Source organism: Hirundo rustica, chromosome 8 (genome assembly GCF_015227805.2).
Source record: "Hirundo rustica isolate bHirRus1 chromosome 8, bHirRus1.pri.v3, whole genome shotgun sequence".
Lineage (NCBI taxonomy): Eukaryota > Metazoa > Chordata > Aves > Passeriformes > Hirundinidae > Hirundo > Hirundo rustica.
In genome coordinates, this window is record NC_053457.1 from 3,100,911 (window position 1) to 3,117,050 (window position 16,140).

General features: G+C 51.9%; 2 protein-coding genes across 2 annotated transcripts; both read right to left on the reverse strand.

The window, feature by feature from the left end:
* Positions 1 to 319: 319 nt before the first annotated feature.
* PPA1 (inorganic pyrophosphatase 1) lies at positions 320 to 10,543 on the reverse strand. Its single transcript, XM_040071631.1, has 11 exons — positions 10,436 to 10,543; positions 10,221 to 10,285; positions 7,258 to 7,311; positions 6,718 to 6,837; positions 5,002 to 5,088; positions 4,599 to 4,725; positions 3,977 to 4,104; positions 2,591 to 2,676; positions 2,296 to 2,365; positions 1,167 to 1,206; positions 320 to 632 (listed from the first exon to the last, which is right to left on the reverse strand). Exons 1-11 carry the CDS (start codon positions 10,497 to 10,499, stop codon positions 601 to 603), a joined length of 873 nt encoding a protein of 290 aa, XP_039927565.1. The 5' UTR covers positions 10,500 to 10,543; the 3' UTR covers positions 320 to 600.
* A 971-nt stretch (positions 10,544 to 11,514) lies between these two features.
* On the reverse strand, positions 11,515 to 15,709 carry NPFFR1 (neuropeptide FF receptor 1). Its single transcript, XM_040071514.2, has 4 exons — positions 15,577 to 15,709; positions 13,557 to 13,850; positions 12,857 to 12,956; positions 11,515 to 12,393 (listed from the first exon to the last, which is right to left on the reverse strand). The coding sequence occupies exons 1-4, from the start codon at positions 15,608 to 15,610 to the stop codon at positions 11,598 to 11,600; spliced, it is 1,224 nt and encodes a 407-aa protein (XP_039927448.1). The 5' UTR covers positions 15,611 to 15,709; the 3' UTR covers positions 11,515 to 11,597.
* Between the last annotated feature and the right edge of the window lie 431 nt (positions 15,710 to 16,140).

Here is a 16,140-nt window from a genome sequence, read left to right on the forward strand (position 1 = left end):
GAGTTACCCCGTAAACCTTCCCCCGCCACAAAGGCCAGCACTGACGCTGAGGACGAGGTCTCAAGCTGCTCCTGAGGACGTTCAGGTTGGACATTAGGAGGAATTTCTTCACAGGAAGGGTGATTAGACTTTGAGTGAGCTGGAGTCACCATCCCCGGAGGTGTTTAAGGAAAGACTGAACGTGGCACTGAGTACCAAGGAGGGGAATCAGTCACAGGCTGGACTCGATGATCTCTAAGGTCTTTTCCAACCTCAATGATTCTGTGATTTTGTGACCCCTCAGCTTCAGGGAGGGAAAGAAGAAGGAGCCCCACAGCACTGGATTTCAGTAGTTTTTATTTCTAGCATCCATACATGTCCCAGGTGAGTGATCTCCTGTCATGACTTAGAGCACACGATCACGCCAAGCAGGGTGTTTGGATTTTATAAATTATTTCTTCCAGCTTCCACCAGGCCTCGGCAGACACGTCACTTCTAGGTATGGAATTCTAACCAGCAAAGTTACAGGCAAGGTCTTCTTGCTGACACTGAAGCTATTTTTCTGGTGCTGCACGCTCCTCGGTGGGAAGGACACAGCTGTCTCACTACCATCCTCGGGACTTAGTTTTTCTGGTAGTAGAACCATTTATCAACTGTGTGGGGCAGAAAAAAGGAGGGAGTTAGTCCCCTGTGAGACACCCAGTTATTAGTCACATGGCAGTGTGTATGTCACCTCCAGCGCAGGGGCTTCCTCTGCTCCTGGCAACAGCGCCTCAGCACAGCAAACAGGTTCTGGTACAACCCTGTTTATGTGGATTTGTTTTCCCAAAGCAGTCACCCTTGCTCAGGCTGCCATTAGGAGCATCCCTGACTTGGTGCAGGCAAGGACAGCAAGCCAGGCTTCCCTCTGGCTCAGCTGACTCAGGGAGGAAAAGCCATTTGATCTCTAACTCCCATGCCCACATGGAAGACACGCATTTCTCCACAGGTTTATTCCCCATGAAGGGATTGTAAGTGTCAGCCTAGATCTTCTTTCAGCTCCCAGCACCACCCTCAGCTTGCCCTTGGGCCTTGCTCTGGCTACAGCAACATCCAGGTTTAGTTCAGACCCTCATTTTCCTATGGACAATTCCTCTGAGGAAGCCCCTGCTCTGTACTGGGATGTTAGGGTGGGTTTTGAGACTCACCTTCGGGTGGGATGGGGCTGGCAGCTTTACACGGTGGCACCTGAAACAAGAAGGGTGTTATCAAAGACCAGAGGTGTCCTTGCGCTCTCCACACATCATTTAGAGCTGCACAAGTCTTCCCTGAGCACCATTTAAGGCCCTGTGGCAGCTGGCCAGCTGTGGGGGAACAACTGAGCTCACGTGCAGCGTCCTGTCGTTCCTGGAGCCTCCCCATTCTGGAGGTGCCTCGTGTGCCTGAGGTGCTCTCCTCTGAGTGCAGGCTCCAGGACCATCTGATTCCCAGCACAAGCAGCTCCCACTCCAGTCTACACAGGTGCAGGCAGCTGCTTTTTTTTTTAAAAACCTACAACGTTGGTTTAAAAAATATGGGGGAATAGAGGCATGAAGGACTTTCTGAGAACTCCTCTGAAGAGCTTTCCCTCGTATTCAACAACCAGAGACAGAGAAAATCCCTGTCTGGTGACACATCCTCCATGAGGGCTTTCAAAAACCTCATTGAGACCCCTAACTGGGACACCAGCACTTTAGAAAACAAGACAATGCTTTTAAAGGTTTTTCCAAGGCTATAGAGAGACTCTGCTTTCCAGTTATGGAAGAGAGGCATGATTTGCATTTCAATTTTCCTGTCCCCTCCCTCTAAGCCCTTTCAGGTTGCTAACAGCAGTACTCTTCAAGTCTAGGGAGACACAATTAATTCCTGAGGCTGGACAGGAGAACTACACCTCTCTCAGTAGGAGGAACTGCATGTCGAGCTCTTCATTCTGAAGCTGCAAAATCCCTGGGGAATTAGACCCTCTTTTCTCAAATGGAGAGCTGTACTATGAAGCTCTTGGAAGTCCAAATATTAAAACCCTCTCAGAACAGCTCACAGCCAAGCTACAGCTCAGAAGTTTAACCCTCCATGCAAACTCTGTTTGGGATTCCATCTCTTGGATGACTAAGGGCAGGGAGAAGCCTCTGGAGGAATGTCTGGTTTGCTCCACATCCAACCTGTTTAACCAGAAGCTGGTGTTCAGCCACCCAAAACATCCTGAGCATTCCACGTGCCATTCACAGAGGACAGTTCACCATACAAATCGCACCGCTTTTCCCAATAATAACACCAGGATTTGGCCAAACTGGTACTTACTGCTTCCACAGTAGCTTTTGCACAGTCTTGACTGCAGCAGAAAGGGCTGTCAGACACAGTCAGGTTGGTGCTGGAAGACATTGGGTACTTGTGAGAACCTGCAAGCCCAGCCTTCCCCCCAGGAGCATTAAATAATGGAATATTAAGGCTCGCAGTTAACAGCTGCCAAGTGGAGGGGAAAGGCCTGGGGGGACAGCCAGCAGCTAACAAAGCACGGCACCACTCAGGAAGGGAAGTTCCAGGGCTTTTAGTTTAGGGAAGAGGAAGGTCCACATTACCACAAGCATTAACCTACCAGTTGATCCCCCCTCCATCAATTTTCTTTGTTATTAAAGCTTTCCAGTGTTCATGGGTGCCTCTGATGACATCCAGGGCAAAATCCTGAAGTTAGAGATGAGAGCAAACATCATGTCATGTGGAAGCACCAGACCACCTTCTCCAGACTATCACTTACAAGGAGCTGATTTTAGACAGCTCTAGAAGGGGCTGGAAGAAACCTCTTCTGCTCTGGTGCCGTTCAGGAAGAGCAGAAACTCCCAGCATGCAACAGTCAAACAACCAGGATTGCACAGAATTGTTTTGCTTTCAAGATGGGAGGATCTGCCAAGGTCACAGAGTGAGCTTGGGGCCAAAAGAAACTGAAACAGTCTCAGGCCAGTGCTCCATTATAAAAGCACCTCCACCCTGCTGCTCCTCCCACTCGGTTTGTCTGCAACAGCTTGCTGATCCAGGTCTATCCAGGAGCTCTCTTCCACTCCAGGCAAGTAACTCAGGCCAGCAGGAAGACACGCAGCTGATCTGGCTTTGCAACTACTTAAAAATTTGTTTCCAGGAGTATCAAGCTCTTTCCTTAAAAACAAGCAATATATGCTCAAGCATTAACCTGTCAGTTGGAGAAGGAAACACACACAGTTCTTTGTTGGTGTGAACACCAACACTACATGTCCTGGTTGGATACCATACCAAGCCAAATAAAACACTGCAGAGCATGTGTGAGGTCCTTTTTCCTGATTTTCCAGTTTCCTTGCTCCATTTTCTTTCTCAGAGAGGGCTTTTGGAAGAGCTCCCCTCCTCTACGCCACCTCTGGAGCTCCAGGAGTTGAGTCACCTCACTAAACCCCTCATGGCACTCCAGGAAGGGCAGGAGTTAGGACACCAAAACAGGATTTCACCCGCTTGGAGCAGTGACTTATCTGATCCAACCCAGAGAAGAGGCAGAGGAGCAGTGCTGCCAAGGCAGAGCCTTACTCACAGGGTGTGAGGGAACACTTCATGCCTGAAGGAAGAAGTGTTTTAACTCCTGAGTTAAGTTCAACTTGCACCAGGTTGCAGTGGAACAAATCCAACGGGTCAGGGAGGCAAAGGGTGATATCAAGCTGCCTTTGCTCCAGAGCTGGAGCAAATAAACCTGGTGTTTTCCACCTGGTTTTGACATGGAGGCTCCCAGCCCTGAAGTGATCCCACATGAAGAAAATATTCAACAACAGCACAGTGATAACCCTGGGCATTTTTTTCCAGTATTCCTGCACTCACTAGGCTGGAAAAGCAGCAGGATGAACTGAAATCAACTATCAGCAACCCCACAAAAAAATCCATTCTCTCAGCAACTCACTTGTGTCCCCATACACCCTGAGTTCAGGTTTTGGACAAGGTGCCTTTCTGCAAAGGAAGGCGATCCTACCTTGCCTTTAAATTCCCCGTTGAAAGCAAACTGGTTTTCTGGCTTTCCATCAGGTACTTTGTATCTTCTGAACCAGTCCACAGTAGCTTCTAAGTATCCAGGCTTCATCCTTCTGACATCCTCGATGTCTGGCAGGGGACATGCGGTTTGTTAGCCAGAAACAGTAACAGAATTTACTGAATTACAGAATTTATGTGGCTCGGCTGAGTTTTCCTGGGCTGTGCCTCTTTCAGCCCCTCCCCAACCAGCCTTAGCAACATTTCAGACAGGTACCCTGAAAACACAGAGAGTATCTCCTCAGGGAAGTCAGTGCTTCATCCTCAGGGTGTGTATCCCCAGTGTCCCTAGGAGTGTGGACACATTTAAACAGCTTTCATTACAGGCTTGGGGGACAATCCCTTTCTTTCCACTGGACAGCCACCCTGTGTTTGGAATGCTAGGCTGTGCAGAGCATGGTCACATGTGACAAACAGCAGTGAAACGTTTTTCTCTAGGATTGTCCTTCCAGCATCACATCTGATTAATACCACTGCACAGAAGGAGCAACCCCTGTCCTCACCTCCTGCGGGTTTTCACAGGAGAAAGGGAAGCACTGATCCTGCTCCTCCCTGCTGTAACTCACCATTGTAGCTGTCTGCTTCTGGGTCTTCAACGTTGATAGCAATTACCTTCCAGTCTGTCTCTCCCTCATCAATCAGAGCCAGCGTGCCCAGCACCTTCACTTTGATGACTTCTCCCCGAGAGCAGACCTGCAAGGACAAAGGCCTTGTTGTCCATTCTGATGCATCCAAGGAGTGCACAACAGGAGGCTGTGCAGGAGCTCAGCAAGCAGCCAGGTACCATGAAATTAGCTCTCACTGTCAGCACCTCATCAGCCCTGGCTCATCTCAGCAACAATCTCCAGAGGCAGCAGAGGGAAACATCTCATTGCTAAGGGAGGGGAGGTAGGAAATGAATAATGTCCCTGGATAATTGACTTTGGAGACATTAATTACACGTTTCAGGAGACATTTAGGATGCGTTACCTTGCTTCCAATTTCGCACACATCAATCGGATCGTTATCTCCACAGCAACCAGTATTTTCATCCTTGTGACTTGGGTCTTCCCAAGTCTAGAAAAAAAAACCCAAACCAACACCAAAATCAACCATACATATAAATAAGGACTCAGAGGTTTAAAGAGGCAGTAAAAAGCAGATTCCAGGCGTGCAGTTGCCTGGAATAAACAGAGGATGGCCCACTTCACACCTGCTGCCAGGTCAGCAAAGGTCATCCAAAAGGTAAGCAGCTCCCTCCTTCCCACAAACCCCCTCTCAACAACATTCCAGACTTCCTCGTCTGTCCTACAACTGCATAAAGGTGAAGTTCACATCTATAAAGGGCAATTGTTGATTTGGCATCCTGCCTGTTTCTCTCCCTATCCATTCCTTAGCAGAAGTTTCCTGAACTCCAGATAGCAGTCCAGCAGAGATGGAAGACAGACAGGGTGTATTGTTTCCCTTTAATTAAACAATTGAAGACACTCTTAACCCTAGAGAAGTGATAAGAATGTGGAGTCCCACTATGCTCCCTAGTGCATCTCACCCACAGTGGTGAATGCACACTGAAGGACAAGACTCCAGAAGCCAATTAATTGACTCCAAAAACAAGAGCTGTTTAAAACATGTTCCTGATCAGGAGTGAAAAGCACTTCATGCCCATTTGCATCATAAGGAACACATAGTCCTAAGGGGGTTGAGATATAAAAAAGAATGTTCTTCCCAAACTTCTGCATGCCAGGACAAGACCAGTGTAGTCAGGACCTTGTGATGGATCCAGAGTGTTCAGGAAGATGTTTTGACACCTGGGTGGTGCTGTGGGGCCGTTCAGAAACACTATCACATTTCTCTACCAGGAAGTATTAGGCTCTTGATGCATAAACACCTTTAATCCACAAACACATGACAAAGCAAAGGCTTCAAAAGACACAATTGTGCACAAAGAAACAGGCACCAGAATCCATTCAAGCAGGAAACAACTCAACTTCGAGGCCCCGTGTTAAGCCATGTGGGAAAACACTCGATATGTGCTACTGTCAAGAGCAGGAATACCAAATTCAGTGTGTTTGCCTGTGACCTGTCACTGACAGCTTATTCCTCCGGAGGAAACTCCAGCCTTAGAGAACATCAGAGGCAAACAGCCTTGTCTGAAGTCCCTCTTTATCTATCAGTTCCCAGCCATTTAAGAGCATGTGCCCAGATGTCACTATCATGGCCCCACCTTGCCAGCTGTTTCTGGGAAGACACATCTGTGCAGTGGTGGGTATTGGCAAGAAGAGTCTCCCATAAAGATTCAGCCTAAATCCTGCACCATTACGATAAAACCTTGTGTTTTGCCAGGCAGGAACTGAAGGCACTGCATTGCCAGATGCACAGTGAATGACAGCTCCCTTCAGCCACAGAGGATTTGCCAGCTCCTGCCCAACTGATCTCTGAGCAGCTGAGGATGAGCAGCAGCTGCTCAACCTCAGGGAGCTTCTTTATAACATCAGATAGAAGCCTAAAACTTGGTATTTCTGCTTAAAAATACTCCTGTTTTCCTGAAAGGTTCTCTCCCTCAGCAGGATGATATATCCAGCTGCAAACACCACGCTCCAGATCAGACTCTCTGCTGACCTTTTTGCTCATTAATACAGTGACAATAGCAGGCACCCTCCCTCCTCCCCACCAGGATGGATGAGCCACTGGGATAAACCACAGTACCTGTGGGATGGCACCGTAATTCCAGATGTAGCCCTTGTGGGGAAATACGTTCGCTACGAAGCGCAGTTTCCCTTTCTTCACATCTTGCTTAATTGGGTTTAAGGGTTCCTTTGTGGAAATCTGAAAGAAAAGTGACATTCCCTCTGCTATACCCTTTATGAATAAAAAAAAATTTTTTTTTTAATGGAACTGACAAGCCAGGAGACCAGATGATGATGCTGATGCCAGTGACAGATACTGGACAACCCCTGTTGCATTGCCATCCCTTGGGATATGGTTTCCAGCAAGCCTTGGAATGACATGGGGTTGAGAACCATAATATATTGCTTTAATCAGAAGCCGCTGGAGAGCACTAAGGCATTCCAACTTCGGCAGAGTCTCAGCCTCCACACCAGACCTCCAGCATTAAGCAAGTACTGACAGGAGAAGTTACAAACCACTCCAATTCCAGAGGTGGAACTGAGGAGGAATCAACAAGGTGGAATTGAGGAGGAATCAACAAAAAGCTAAGGATTAAGACTGGAACTGTAATGCAGTTACCTCCATTTTAGCATTTGTCCATCGAGGTACCTCCACGACCATGTTGAACACATTCTGAAGAAAGCAAAAGAGCAGTGAGTGGGAAGGAATCTTGGGCCCAAGCTTTAAACTAGGGAACACATACTAGGGAGCACAGAAACCAGCCAGTTCACCTGAAACCATAAGGTTTTTTCTGCTGTTTTGTTTTGTTGGTTTTTTTTCAGTGCTAATTTTGAGACAGCTGATAGAAATCCTGTAGCGCAGTCACACATCATCACTTCAAGCTAAATCCCACAAAACACCAAACCCCAAAGGCCAGATGGAGGTTCCCACACATTCCCCAACAGTTGCCACCTACGAACACCACCATCACATTCCTAGGCTACAGGAACAGGTTAAATCAATGGCAAACAGCTGCATACAAACTGCCCTGGACATAACAAAATGGGGTTTGGGTCACATTTATTAAATACAAAATGTTTAATGTTCCTGAAAGAGCCACTCTGGCAATTCAGAAAAGACAAGACCAAGAGGACAAGCCATCTATTTAATAGTGAGAGTATCTATGTACTGCCCTGAATGAGAGAGATCATCACTCCCAAATATTCTAGTCATAATGTAGGGAAGGATGCTCTTTCTCCAAGCTGACGCTCCTGTAAAAGCAGACCTTGCTAGTGGCATGGTGTAAGGATAAAAACATGGAGGAGAAATGCAGAACCACATCACACTGTATCTCATTTACAGGTGACACTTGAAAATATCTCCTGTTGATCCAGCTGGGCTGAGAGTTCAATGGCAGCCTCCTGTCCAAGAGAACAAGCTTTTCCACACCTGAACCTTAACATCTGCTGTTTGAAGAGATTACAGCTTTTAACAGAAAGTCAAACCTTGCTCCCTGGCCTGGGCAAGGTTTCTAATCCCCACCTTAAGCAGTATTAGCATGGCAAAGTCCCTCGAACCTGTACTGCCCCATAAATGGATTGATATTGTGAAACAAGTGTTGTTACATCACTGACTTTGCTCACACCCGTCCCTAGCAGAGCTTTATTACAACCCCTTAATTGCAGGGGGTCACTGCTCATTTGCATTTTGTATGCAGAAAGGCATAGAACTGTTTTTATTCCTAACTTGAGGGAAGGAATGAGGCAAGTGGAACAGGCTTTGCAGGCAGGGAAAGGTGACTTGGGGCTGCATCTTTGTAAGGATTTAAACTTCCCCATGGTCCAACTTGGCCAAAGACACACAAAGAGCAGCCCAAGGTCATCCCTTTGCAACGGCACAGGTCCAGGTAAGGTCAACACAGCCCAGCCTGAGACTGAAAAAAACACCCTGCAATCCTCTTAGCATCTTAAGAGTCTGAGGATAAAGATCAAGGAGCCCAGACAGAGTGGGACAACATTTTGCTCAGAGCTGAACCCTGTAACATAGCTGACAGCCCACCTGCTAAGTGATGAGTAAAACCTCAGTGTTGAGGCACTCTAGCCACAGAGAGAGCCCCATGGGACCAGCACTATTGTGTAACTTTGGGGACTTCGACCTTCAGCTGTTGTGACTTTCTTCTCTGAATGACTTGGCACAGAGGTGCTGGCAGCAGCACTGTGTGCCTGAGGGCACACCAGTAGCCCAGCTTCCCCTGTTAAGCATTACCAGTTCAAGGAACTCCTCCTCACCTCTGTACTCACTCCCCTGCTCCTTCCTCCCCTGTTCTGCAGGCGTTTGCAAAGCCTGGCATTATCTGGATTTTCCTTGTCTGGGTTACCTGCCAGGCACCTGCACTGGGAACTGCTTCCCTACTCGGCCACTGCTTCACCACTGTCCTTGATGACCACAATCCATCTTTTCCCCTCTGAGAAGGAAAAAGCCACTTCAGACTTCCCACAGCACCTCAGGTAGCTCCATCACCTTCACCTAAGTAGCTCAATCAGCTGCTTTTTAGAGGTTCATCTCTCAACTCTGCATATTCTTTTTTCCTTTCCCAGAACCACTCCCCACCTCTGAATTTCAGCTCTCTCTAACGAGTAGTAGTTGCTCCACTACATTTCCCGAGCTGCACAGCTTTTTAGTACATGTCAGAGAAAGAAACAAGCTACAACAGTAAAGGACACAGTGAGAGAGCGTGAGGTACCACTGAAAAAACACTAAATGAAAACTGAAACAGAACCACTTTGATTTCCTGAAGCTGGGGCATTTTTTACTCGGAACAGCTTAATTTGACTAACCACTGGCTGCTAGAAGGATGTGAAAGCCCTGCAGCACTGCAACGGGCAGGTTCTGCCAGGGAAGAGGTCCCTGGAGATGCTATAGCAGGAATTTAACCTGTTCATCTTCACCCTCTGTTCAGTGTCAGATTATACTGCAGGCGTACTGCAGCCAAAACCCAAGCATGAAATATCATGCAGCACCCACAGGAATGGATGCAGCTATTACGAAAAAAGCAGTTTTCTGCTTAGCTAACTCAAAACGCCTGCATGAGTAAGCTCAAGCCAACCACTCACATCTCTGACGCAAAAAAATGAGAATGAGATCATCCATTCTCTTCTCCTGGGTCGCTCCACCCGAGGCCAGGATGGCGAGAAACCCATTCCTTGCAGGGTGAGGCAATGACTCCATGAGGTGCTCCTGCAGTCTGGGGAGCTGGAAGGCTCCCCCTCAGGCTGCAGGACCCCCTGGTCCCTTGGATGTTTCAGGACTACCTGATCCCCTGCATGTTTCCACATCTCCTGGGCCCTGGGATGTTCCCAGATGCCCTGGTCCCTTGGATGTTTCAGGACCTCGGATCTCCTGGATGTTTCAGGACCCCTTGTCCCCTTTGTGTTCCCAGATCCCCTGGTCCCCGGGATGTTTCGGGACTCCTCGATCTCCTGGAGGTTTCAGGATCCCTGGTCTCCTGTGTGTTCCCAGATCCCCTGGATGTTTCAGGACCCCGATCTCCCGGATGTTTCAGAACTCCCCGACGCTCTCCGTGTTTCAGGACCTCCTCCTACCTTCCCGGCGTCCGCGTAGATGGGGATATCGTGGAACGGCGAGATGTAGCGCCCGGCGCCATCCTCTGCAAGGAAAAGGGAGGGGGCCGAGAGTGAGACGCTGAGGGGACACCCCGGCAGCGCCCACCTGAGCGGACTCAGGCGAGCCCTGGCGGGGTGCGGAGGGTCAGGAAGGGGCGCGAAGGGGCTGCGGCGGCGGCGGCCGGTGCACTCACTGAAGAAGAGCCGGTACTCGGGGCTGTGGGGCCCGGCGCGCTCCTCCACGCCGTACCCCGACATCGCCGCGCACGCACCCGCGCTCGCCGCCGCCGGGGCTGGGGGAACACTGCGCAGGCGCCGCGCGCGCGCGCGGGCGCGCTCCCGGCCCGCCCCGCGCCACGCGGCGCCGCCGGGAATGGCCGGGCTCGGCTTGGGATTGTTCTTCCCGGCGTGTAATGGTCCTGCTCGCCGTGGGCGCAACAGCATGGGCTGGCATGGACCGGCACAGCACAGTCCTAGCCCCGCACTGTTCGGCGTGGTCCTAGCCCAGCACAGTTCAGCATGGCCACGGTAGCAAGCAGTGGTGTGGTCCAGCTCGGTGTGATCCTGCCTGGAGTGGCCACAGAAGGATAGGCTGGCACAATCCAGCATGGCATGATTCTGCCCAGCATAGCTGTAACAGCAGGAGGTGGCATGGACTGGCATGGCATGGCTTGGTCCTGCAGGGCATGGCCACTGCAGTATGGTGGGGTGTGGTCCAGAATGGCCACAAATGCAAGGATTGGCGCTGTCCTGAATGGCGTGGTTTGGTCTAGCAGGGACACGATAGCATGGGATGGCACAGTCCAGCCCGGCTTGGTCCAACATGGCCACAGCAGTATGGGATGCCTTGGTACAACACGGCCACAGCATTCCCCGTCCATGGAATGGCCACAAGAATAGTCCATTCCCCGTGGCCATGACAACGTGGGGTAGCATGGTCCAGCACAATAAGGCTTGGTCCTGCCTGGCATGGCCATGGCAGCATGGTTTGGCCTGGTCCCACATGGCATCGTTTAGTCCAGCACAGCATGGTGCTGCATGTCTCTTCATGGCATGGCCAAGCATGGCACAGGATGGCTCGTTCCTCTGCACTTCTGGATGTCTGCATTTCCCGGCCCCATGCCTGGACTGGGGCTGGGTAAGGGGGGTTCTGGCAGCGCCCAGGGGCCTGTGGTACCAGGGGGCTCTGCTGGGGGCCCTCTGGATGGTGCTGTGGGGGAAATGGAGGAGCCTAGCCAGGGACAAGGCATCAGTAAGACACACCTTTATTTCAATGTCTCGTGTCCATAATGTGGCAAATCCCCACTCCCCACCCCACAAGCCCTTGGGCCAGAGTGGTTTGGTGGCCGCGGCTCCTCAGCCATCCCATGCAGGGACAGCAGCATGGCGTGGGGCCAGTGGCCCTGACTTGGACACGGCTGGCGAGTCACTGTTTGGCGCCTGGGTGAAGATGCGGTTGCGGGTGCCCAAGAGGGTCCCATGGCTGTGGCTGCGGGGGGTGTAGGGCCTGCGCTGGCAGTGGAGCGAGCAGAGGGGAGCCCTGAAGATCTCCTGGAAGCCCCGCCGGAAGTTCTCGTTGAAGTAGCCGTAGATGATGGGGTTGGCGCTGCTGTTGAAGAAGGCCAGCCAGTGGGCGAATGGGTAGACATAGACGGTGAGCAGGCGGAGCTGGCCCTCGCTAAGCCGCCCATAGTCCGTCAGCAGCATCAGCGTCCAGAGGGGCAGCCAGGAGATAGTGAAGAAGAGAGCAACAATGATGAGCATGTTGATGACCTTGGCCTTCCTCCGGGAGATCCTCCTCCCCTCCAGCTCCTCTCCGCCGTGGGCAGGCGCCACCGACTTGAAGAGCTTGAAGGCAATCCGGGCATACATGATGACAATGAGGGCGAGGGGAGCCACGTAGATGTGGGAGAAGAGGACGGTGGTATAGATCCTCCTCATCCCCGTCTCGGGCCAGGCCTCCCAACAGGAGTAGAGAGGGTAGGAGTTATTGTAGGTGTCCACCATGAAGTAGTGCTCCTCCCTGGTCACAGTCAGGGTGACAGCAGCGGGGCACATGATGAGCAGGGCCAGCACCCAGATGATGGCAATGGTCAGCAGGGCTTTCCTCAGCGTCATCTTCTGCTGGAAGGGGTGGACGATGCAGCGAAACCTGTGGGAGAACAGCTGGTGGTGGCTTCGGGCCACCTAGTGGGGACATCCCTGGGGAAGGAGGGAGGCCAGGACCCAGGGGTGGGAATGGAGGGTGAGGTGGGTTTCTCTTTACACGTGTGTTTTGGTGGCAGAGATAGGCTCTCTTTCCTCTGCATCTGGCGAAGGACAGAAAGGGATCCTGAGTGGGATCAGGCCGGATTTTCCCCGCCCGGGATGGGGGAGGTATCTGTACCACATTCCAGCAGGTGGGAGCTCAGGCGTTGGTAGGTGGTGTTGTCAGCCCAGTGTGGGGAAGGACACCTTGCTGGGATGGCCCATGGACAGCTTTGTGGTCCTCCTAGAGAGCTGTTACAGGCTGCTGACACTCTCAGGAGCTTTCCCACAATGGGAACCACACGGGGCACCTGCACCTGCTGGAGATTGCTTGGTCCCCATGTCCCCAGGTTCCCATGCCAACATACCTCTCCACAGCGATGGCGACCAGCGTGAAAACAGAGGCGGAGACGGACATGCCCTGCACCAGACCGCTCATCTTGCACATGGTGTTGTCAAAGGGCCAACCTATGAGGGGACACCGTGGAGGCAGTAGGTGCCTCTGGCTCACCCAGCTCCCTTTAGGTGTCCCCATCCACTGTGTTGTTGCTGGGGGGTGCTAAGTCCTGTTCCTAGCAAAGGGCTTGTGTGGAGATAGCCTTTAGGAGCATGGATCCTTAAAGGAGAACCCCAAAATTAGTAAAAAAGACACACACTGCACTTAGAAACTGGTGGCTATCATTTTTTCTACCACCTTTGGGATCTTCAATCAGAAGGACTTTCATCTTGTTTCTTGACCCTAATATCAAGGCAATAAATAGTTCACGCCCCATAATCAATAAATACAAACCCTGCTCTATGGCCTGGCTGCTGCTGCTGCTGCAGCTGCAGCTGAACCCTCCCAACTCCCTTATCTTTGGAAAGGTCAACAGGGAGAGCTGAGCCAACAGGGGTTGAAGGTGGATGCAGGAAGGAGGTTTTTTCAGCTTTGCTTGGTGAAGAATGGCTGAACTTCAAAGAAATACGTAATGCAGTATTAGGATCAAACTTATTTTACCACAAATGGCCAATCCCCACTCATGCATGGGGGGCACTTTCTCTCTGTTCCTTATGTCTCTCCCTGCTCACCTGTGATGAGGTTGTCCACCAGGGTGGTGGGCATGCAGAAGATGCCCACCAGCAGGTCGCTGATGGCCAGGTTGAGGAGGAACATGTTGGTGACCGTGCGCATCTGGCGGTTCTTCACCACGACGAAGCACACCAGGACGTTGCCAATTACACACATGAGGAAGATGAAGGTATAGGCCAAGATGAACATGAGGGCCACAGGGAAGGAATGCTGGTAGTATGCCAGGAAGGTGTAGTTCTCCCTCAGGAGGTAGCTGGTGCTGGAGTTGGGCCACCAGGTGCCATTGGAAGGGCCTGGGGAAGGGAAGGCAGGAAAATGAAGCTGGGAGAGAATAAAGCATTTTTTCTCTTCATTTCTTAATGCCTCCAGAGGTGGGTTTTCATAATTATTCCGGTGCCCAGACTGGCTGGGATGTGCCCTGCTGGACTCATCTTTGTGTCCCAACAAGTCTGCTCCTCCTTGGGTTACACAGCTCAAGATTCTGCAGCACCTCGGCTGAATTACTATTTTACATTATTATTATTTGATACCATTTATGTAATTATTATTTGATATTTGATATCGTTATTACTTGATATAATTATTATTTGCATCATTCTTTTGATAAGGAATTAGAGCGGCCCAGAAGACATCCTGATCTCCTGGGCCTTGTTTTAGGGATGATGCAAGGAAGACAAATCCACACCCAGACCCTCCAGTGCTCCGGCCTTATGGGAGCTATGGGAGCTGTATCCACGTGGTCCCAGTCACGGCTGACCTGGGAGCATCCCTGCCCCCGGGTGGCTGCCTCTGCTTCTCCTTGTGCTTCCAAGGTTTACAATTCGATATCCTGCAAAATCTGGCAAAGCCGCAATAACCAAGGGAAAGGGACTGGGGCAGAGGACACCCTTCCCTCCCATCTAAAGTGATAGCTGTCATTATGATCATTATCTGTGAGCTTCTGATGGAGGCGCGGGGGTGGCATTTTGTCACTACGGGGAGCGGGGCTCGGCAGCTCCCACCCTCGGGCTTCCCCAGCCGCACGCAGGCAGAGCTGCAGGAGGATGCCGGGCGTAGGCAGGAGCTGCCTGCAGCGGTGACGGGACTGACTCCGGAGGAATCCAGGCTGCAGCGGTGAGGCGAGGAAAGGCACATTTTAGCTTTAAGGTTCAGCCTAAGCACCTGCAGGTCAGCCCTGCGCTGAGACAGCCCTCCAAAGCCGCTGTGTGATGGGCAGCTGGAGCATCCCCCTGTCCTTGTGCCAATGCCGGTGCTCAGCTCGCCAGCCAAGATTCTTTTCCCCGCCGTTGGGACCACTGGCTTCCTCAAAGCTCTGGTGGGCAGGAGGGCCCTATCCAGCCCCTAACACCCAGTCCTGGGTGCAGGATTTTGGCAACACATTTCCAGTGGGGATTCAGAAAGGTGCTGGGGAGGTTTGCAGCCAACTCAGAAGAAGCCTCTTGGAGAGGCAAGGAAATAGCAGGATCGAGGGGGCAAGATTCTCTAGATAGTCTGTTTCAGATGTGTGAACCTGCTTTGTAAGAAGGAGCAATAACACAGACAGTGATGAGATTGCCCAAAACCTGTGATATTAAGCCTAAAACTTCGCTGGACTTTATCTTTTGGGGCTGCAGTGCAGCATGAGCAGGAGGCTGGTATCCTATGGAATTGGAGGTGGTTTTAAAAGCAAGGTGGAATATGGGGAAAGGAAAAGAAGGGGCTGCTGAGCACCCGGGTTGGTGTTGGATGAGTGGCTAGATGGATGAATGGATGAATGGGTGAATGGATGGATGGATGGATGGATGGATGGATGGATGGATGGATGGATGGATGGATGCAGGCATCCTCAGTTCAGCACTGACATCTCGGACGTGGTGACAAGAGGATGGGGGGACCAGACACGGGGGCGATGGACCACCTGCCTCCCTGCCTGGCTGTGGGAAACCACAGCAGGGAAAGGCTGGTCTGATGGCATAGGGGGCTGGGATGAGGGGTGGATAGCTTTTTCGGGAGATAAAATAAATCAGGCTTGGCACTCACCTCCACCGTCCGGACCCGGCTCCGGGAGCTGCATCGGTGCTATGCAGGGACTACCGCCGGAGGCGATCTGCTGCCCGGGGTGGGGGCGCAGTCCGCCGCCCCTCTCTCCCTCCCTCCGTCCCTCCCGCCCGGTCCGGAGCGCCGGTGCCACCGCCGCGGTGCCGCCGTGCCGGTTGCGGCTGCTCGGCGGCTGCAGCGGAGAAGGGGAGGGGGCGCGGGGGGAAACAGCCTCCTATCGCCATGGATACCGTGGGCCCCGCACGCAGCCCCCCGCGGATGAGGCAGCACGGGGGCGGACAGCCCACGCGGGGCAAGGAGACGGAGGGAGCAGGTTCGCTCCCTAGGGAGAGTCGTGGTCTGTGTCCCCTCGCTGCTGCCGAGGTCCCCGCACTGATGCTGGCAGCTGATGGCCGGTGTCCCCAGCAGCGCTCCTGTCCATCCCGGGTGGAAACATACCAGGAGCCTCAAGATGACTGGGGAGATCCCCTGCCCATCAATCCACACACGGGGAAAAGCAACACGATGTTTAGGGATGCTGGTCCTGGTTCCAGGCTGCTCCACTCC

Excerpts from the sequence above, each read along its gene's own strand:
- PPA1 (XM_040071631.1), bottom strand. The coding sequence starts at position 10,499 with ATGTCGGGGTACGGCGTGGAGGAGCGCGCCGGGCCCCACAGCCCCGAG. Across the intron at positions 2,366-2,590 it reads GATGGAGGGGGGATCAACTG|CACCAACCTGACTGTGTCTG; the intron begins GTAGGTTAATGC and ends AATGTCTTCCAG. Across the intron at positions 633-1,166 it reads CAGCCCCATCCCACCCGAAG|TTGATAAATGGTTCTACTAC; the intron begins GTGAGTCTCAAA and ends TGCCCCACACAG.
- NPFFR1 (XM_040071514.2), bottom strand. The coding sequence starts at position 15,610 with ATGCAGCTCCCGGAGCCGGGTCCGGACGGTGGAG. Across the intron at positions 13,851-15,576 it reads GCCGGGTCCGGACGGTGGAG|GCCCTTCCAATGGCACCTGG; the intron begins GTGAGTGCCAAG and ends TCCCTTCCCCAG. Across the intron at positions 12,394-12,856 it reads GTCGCCATCGCTGTGGAGAG|GTTTCGCTGCATCGTCCACC; the intron begins GTATGTTGGCAT and ends GTTCTCCCACAG.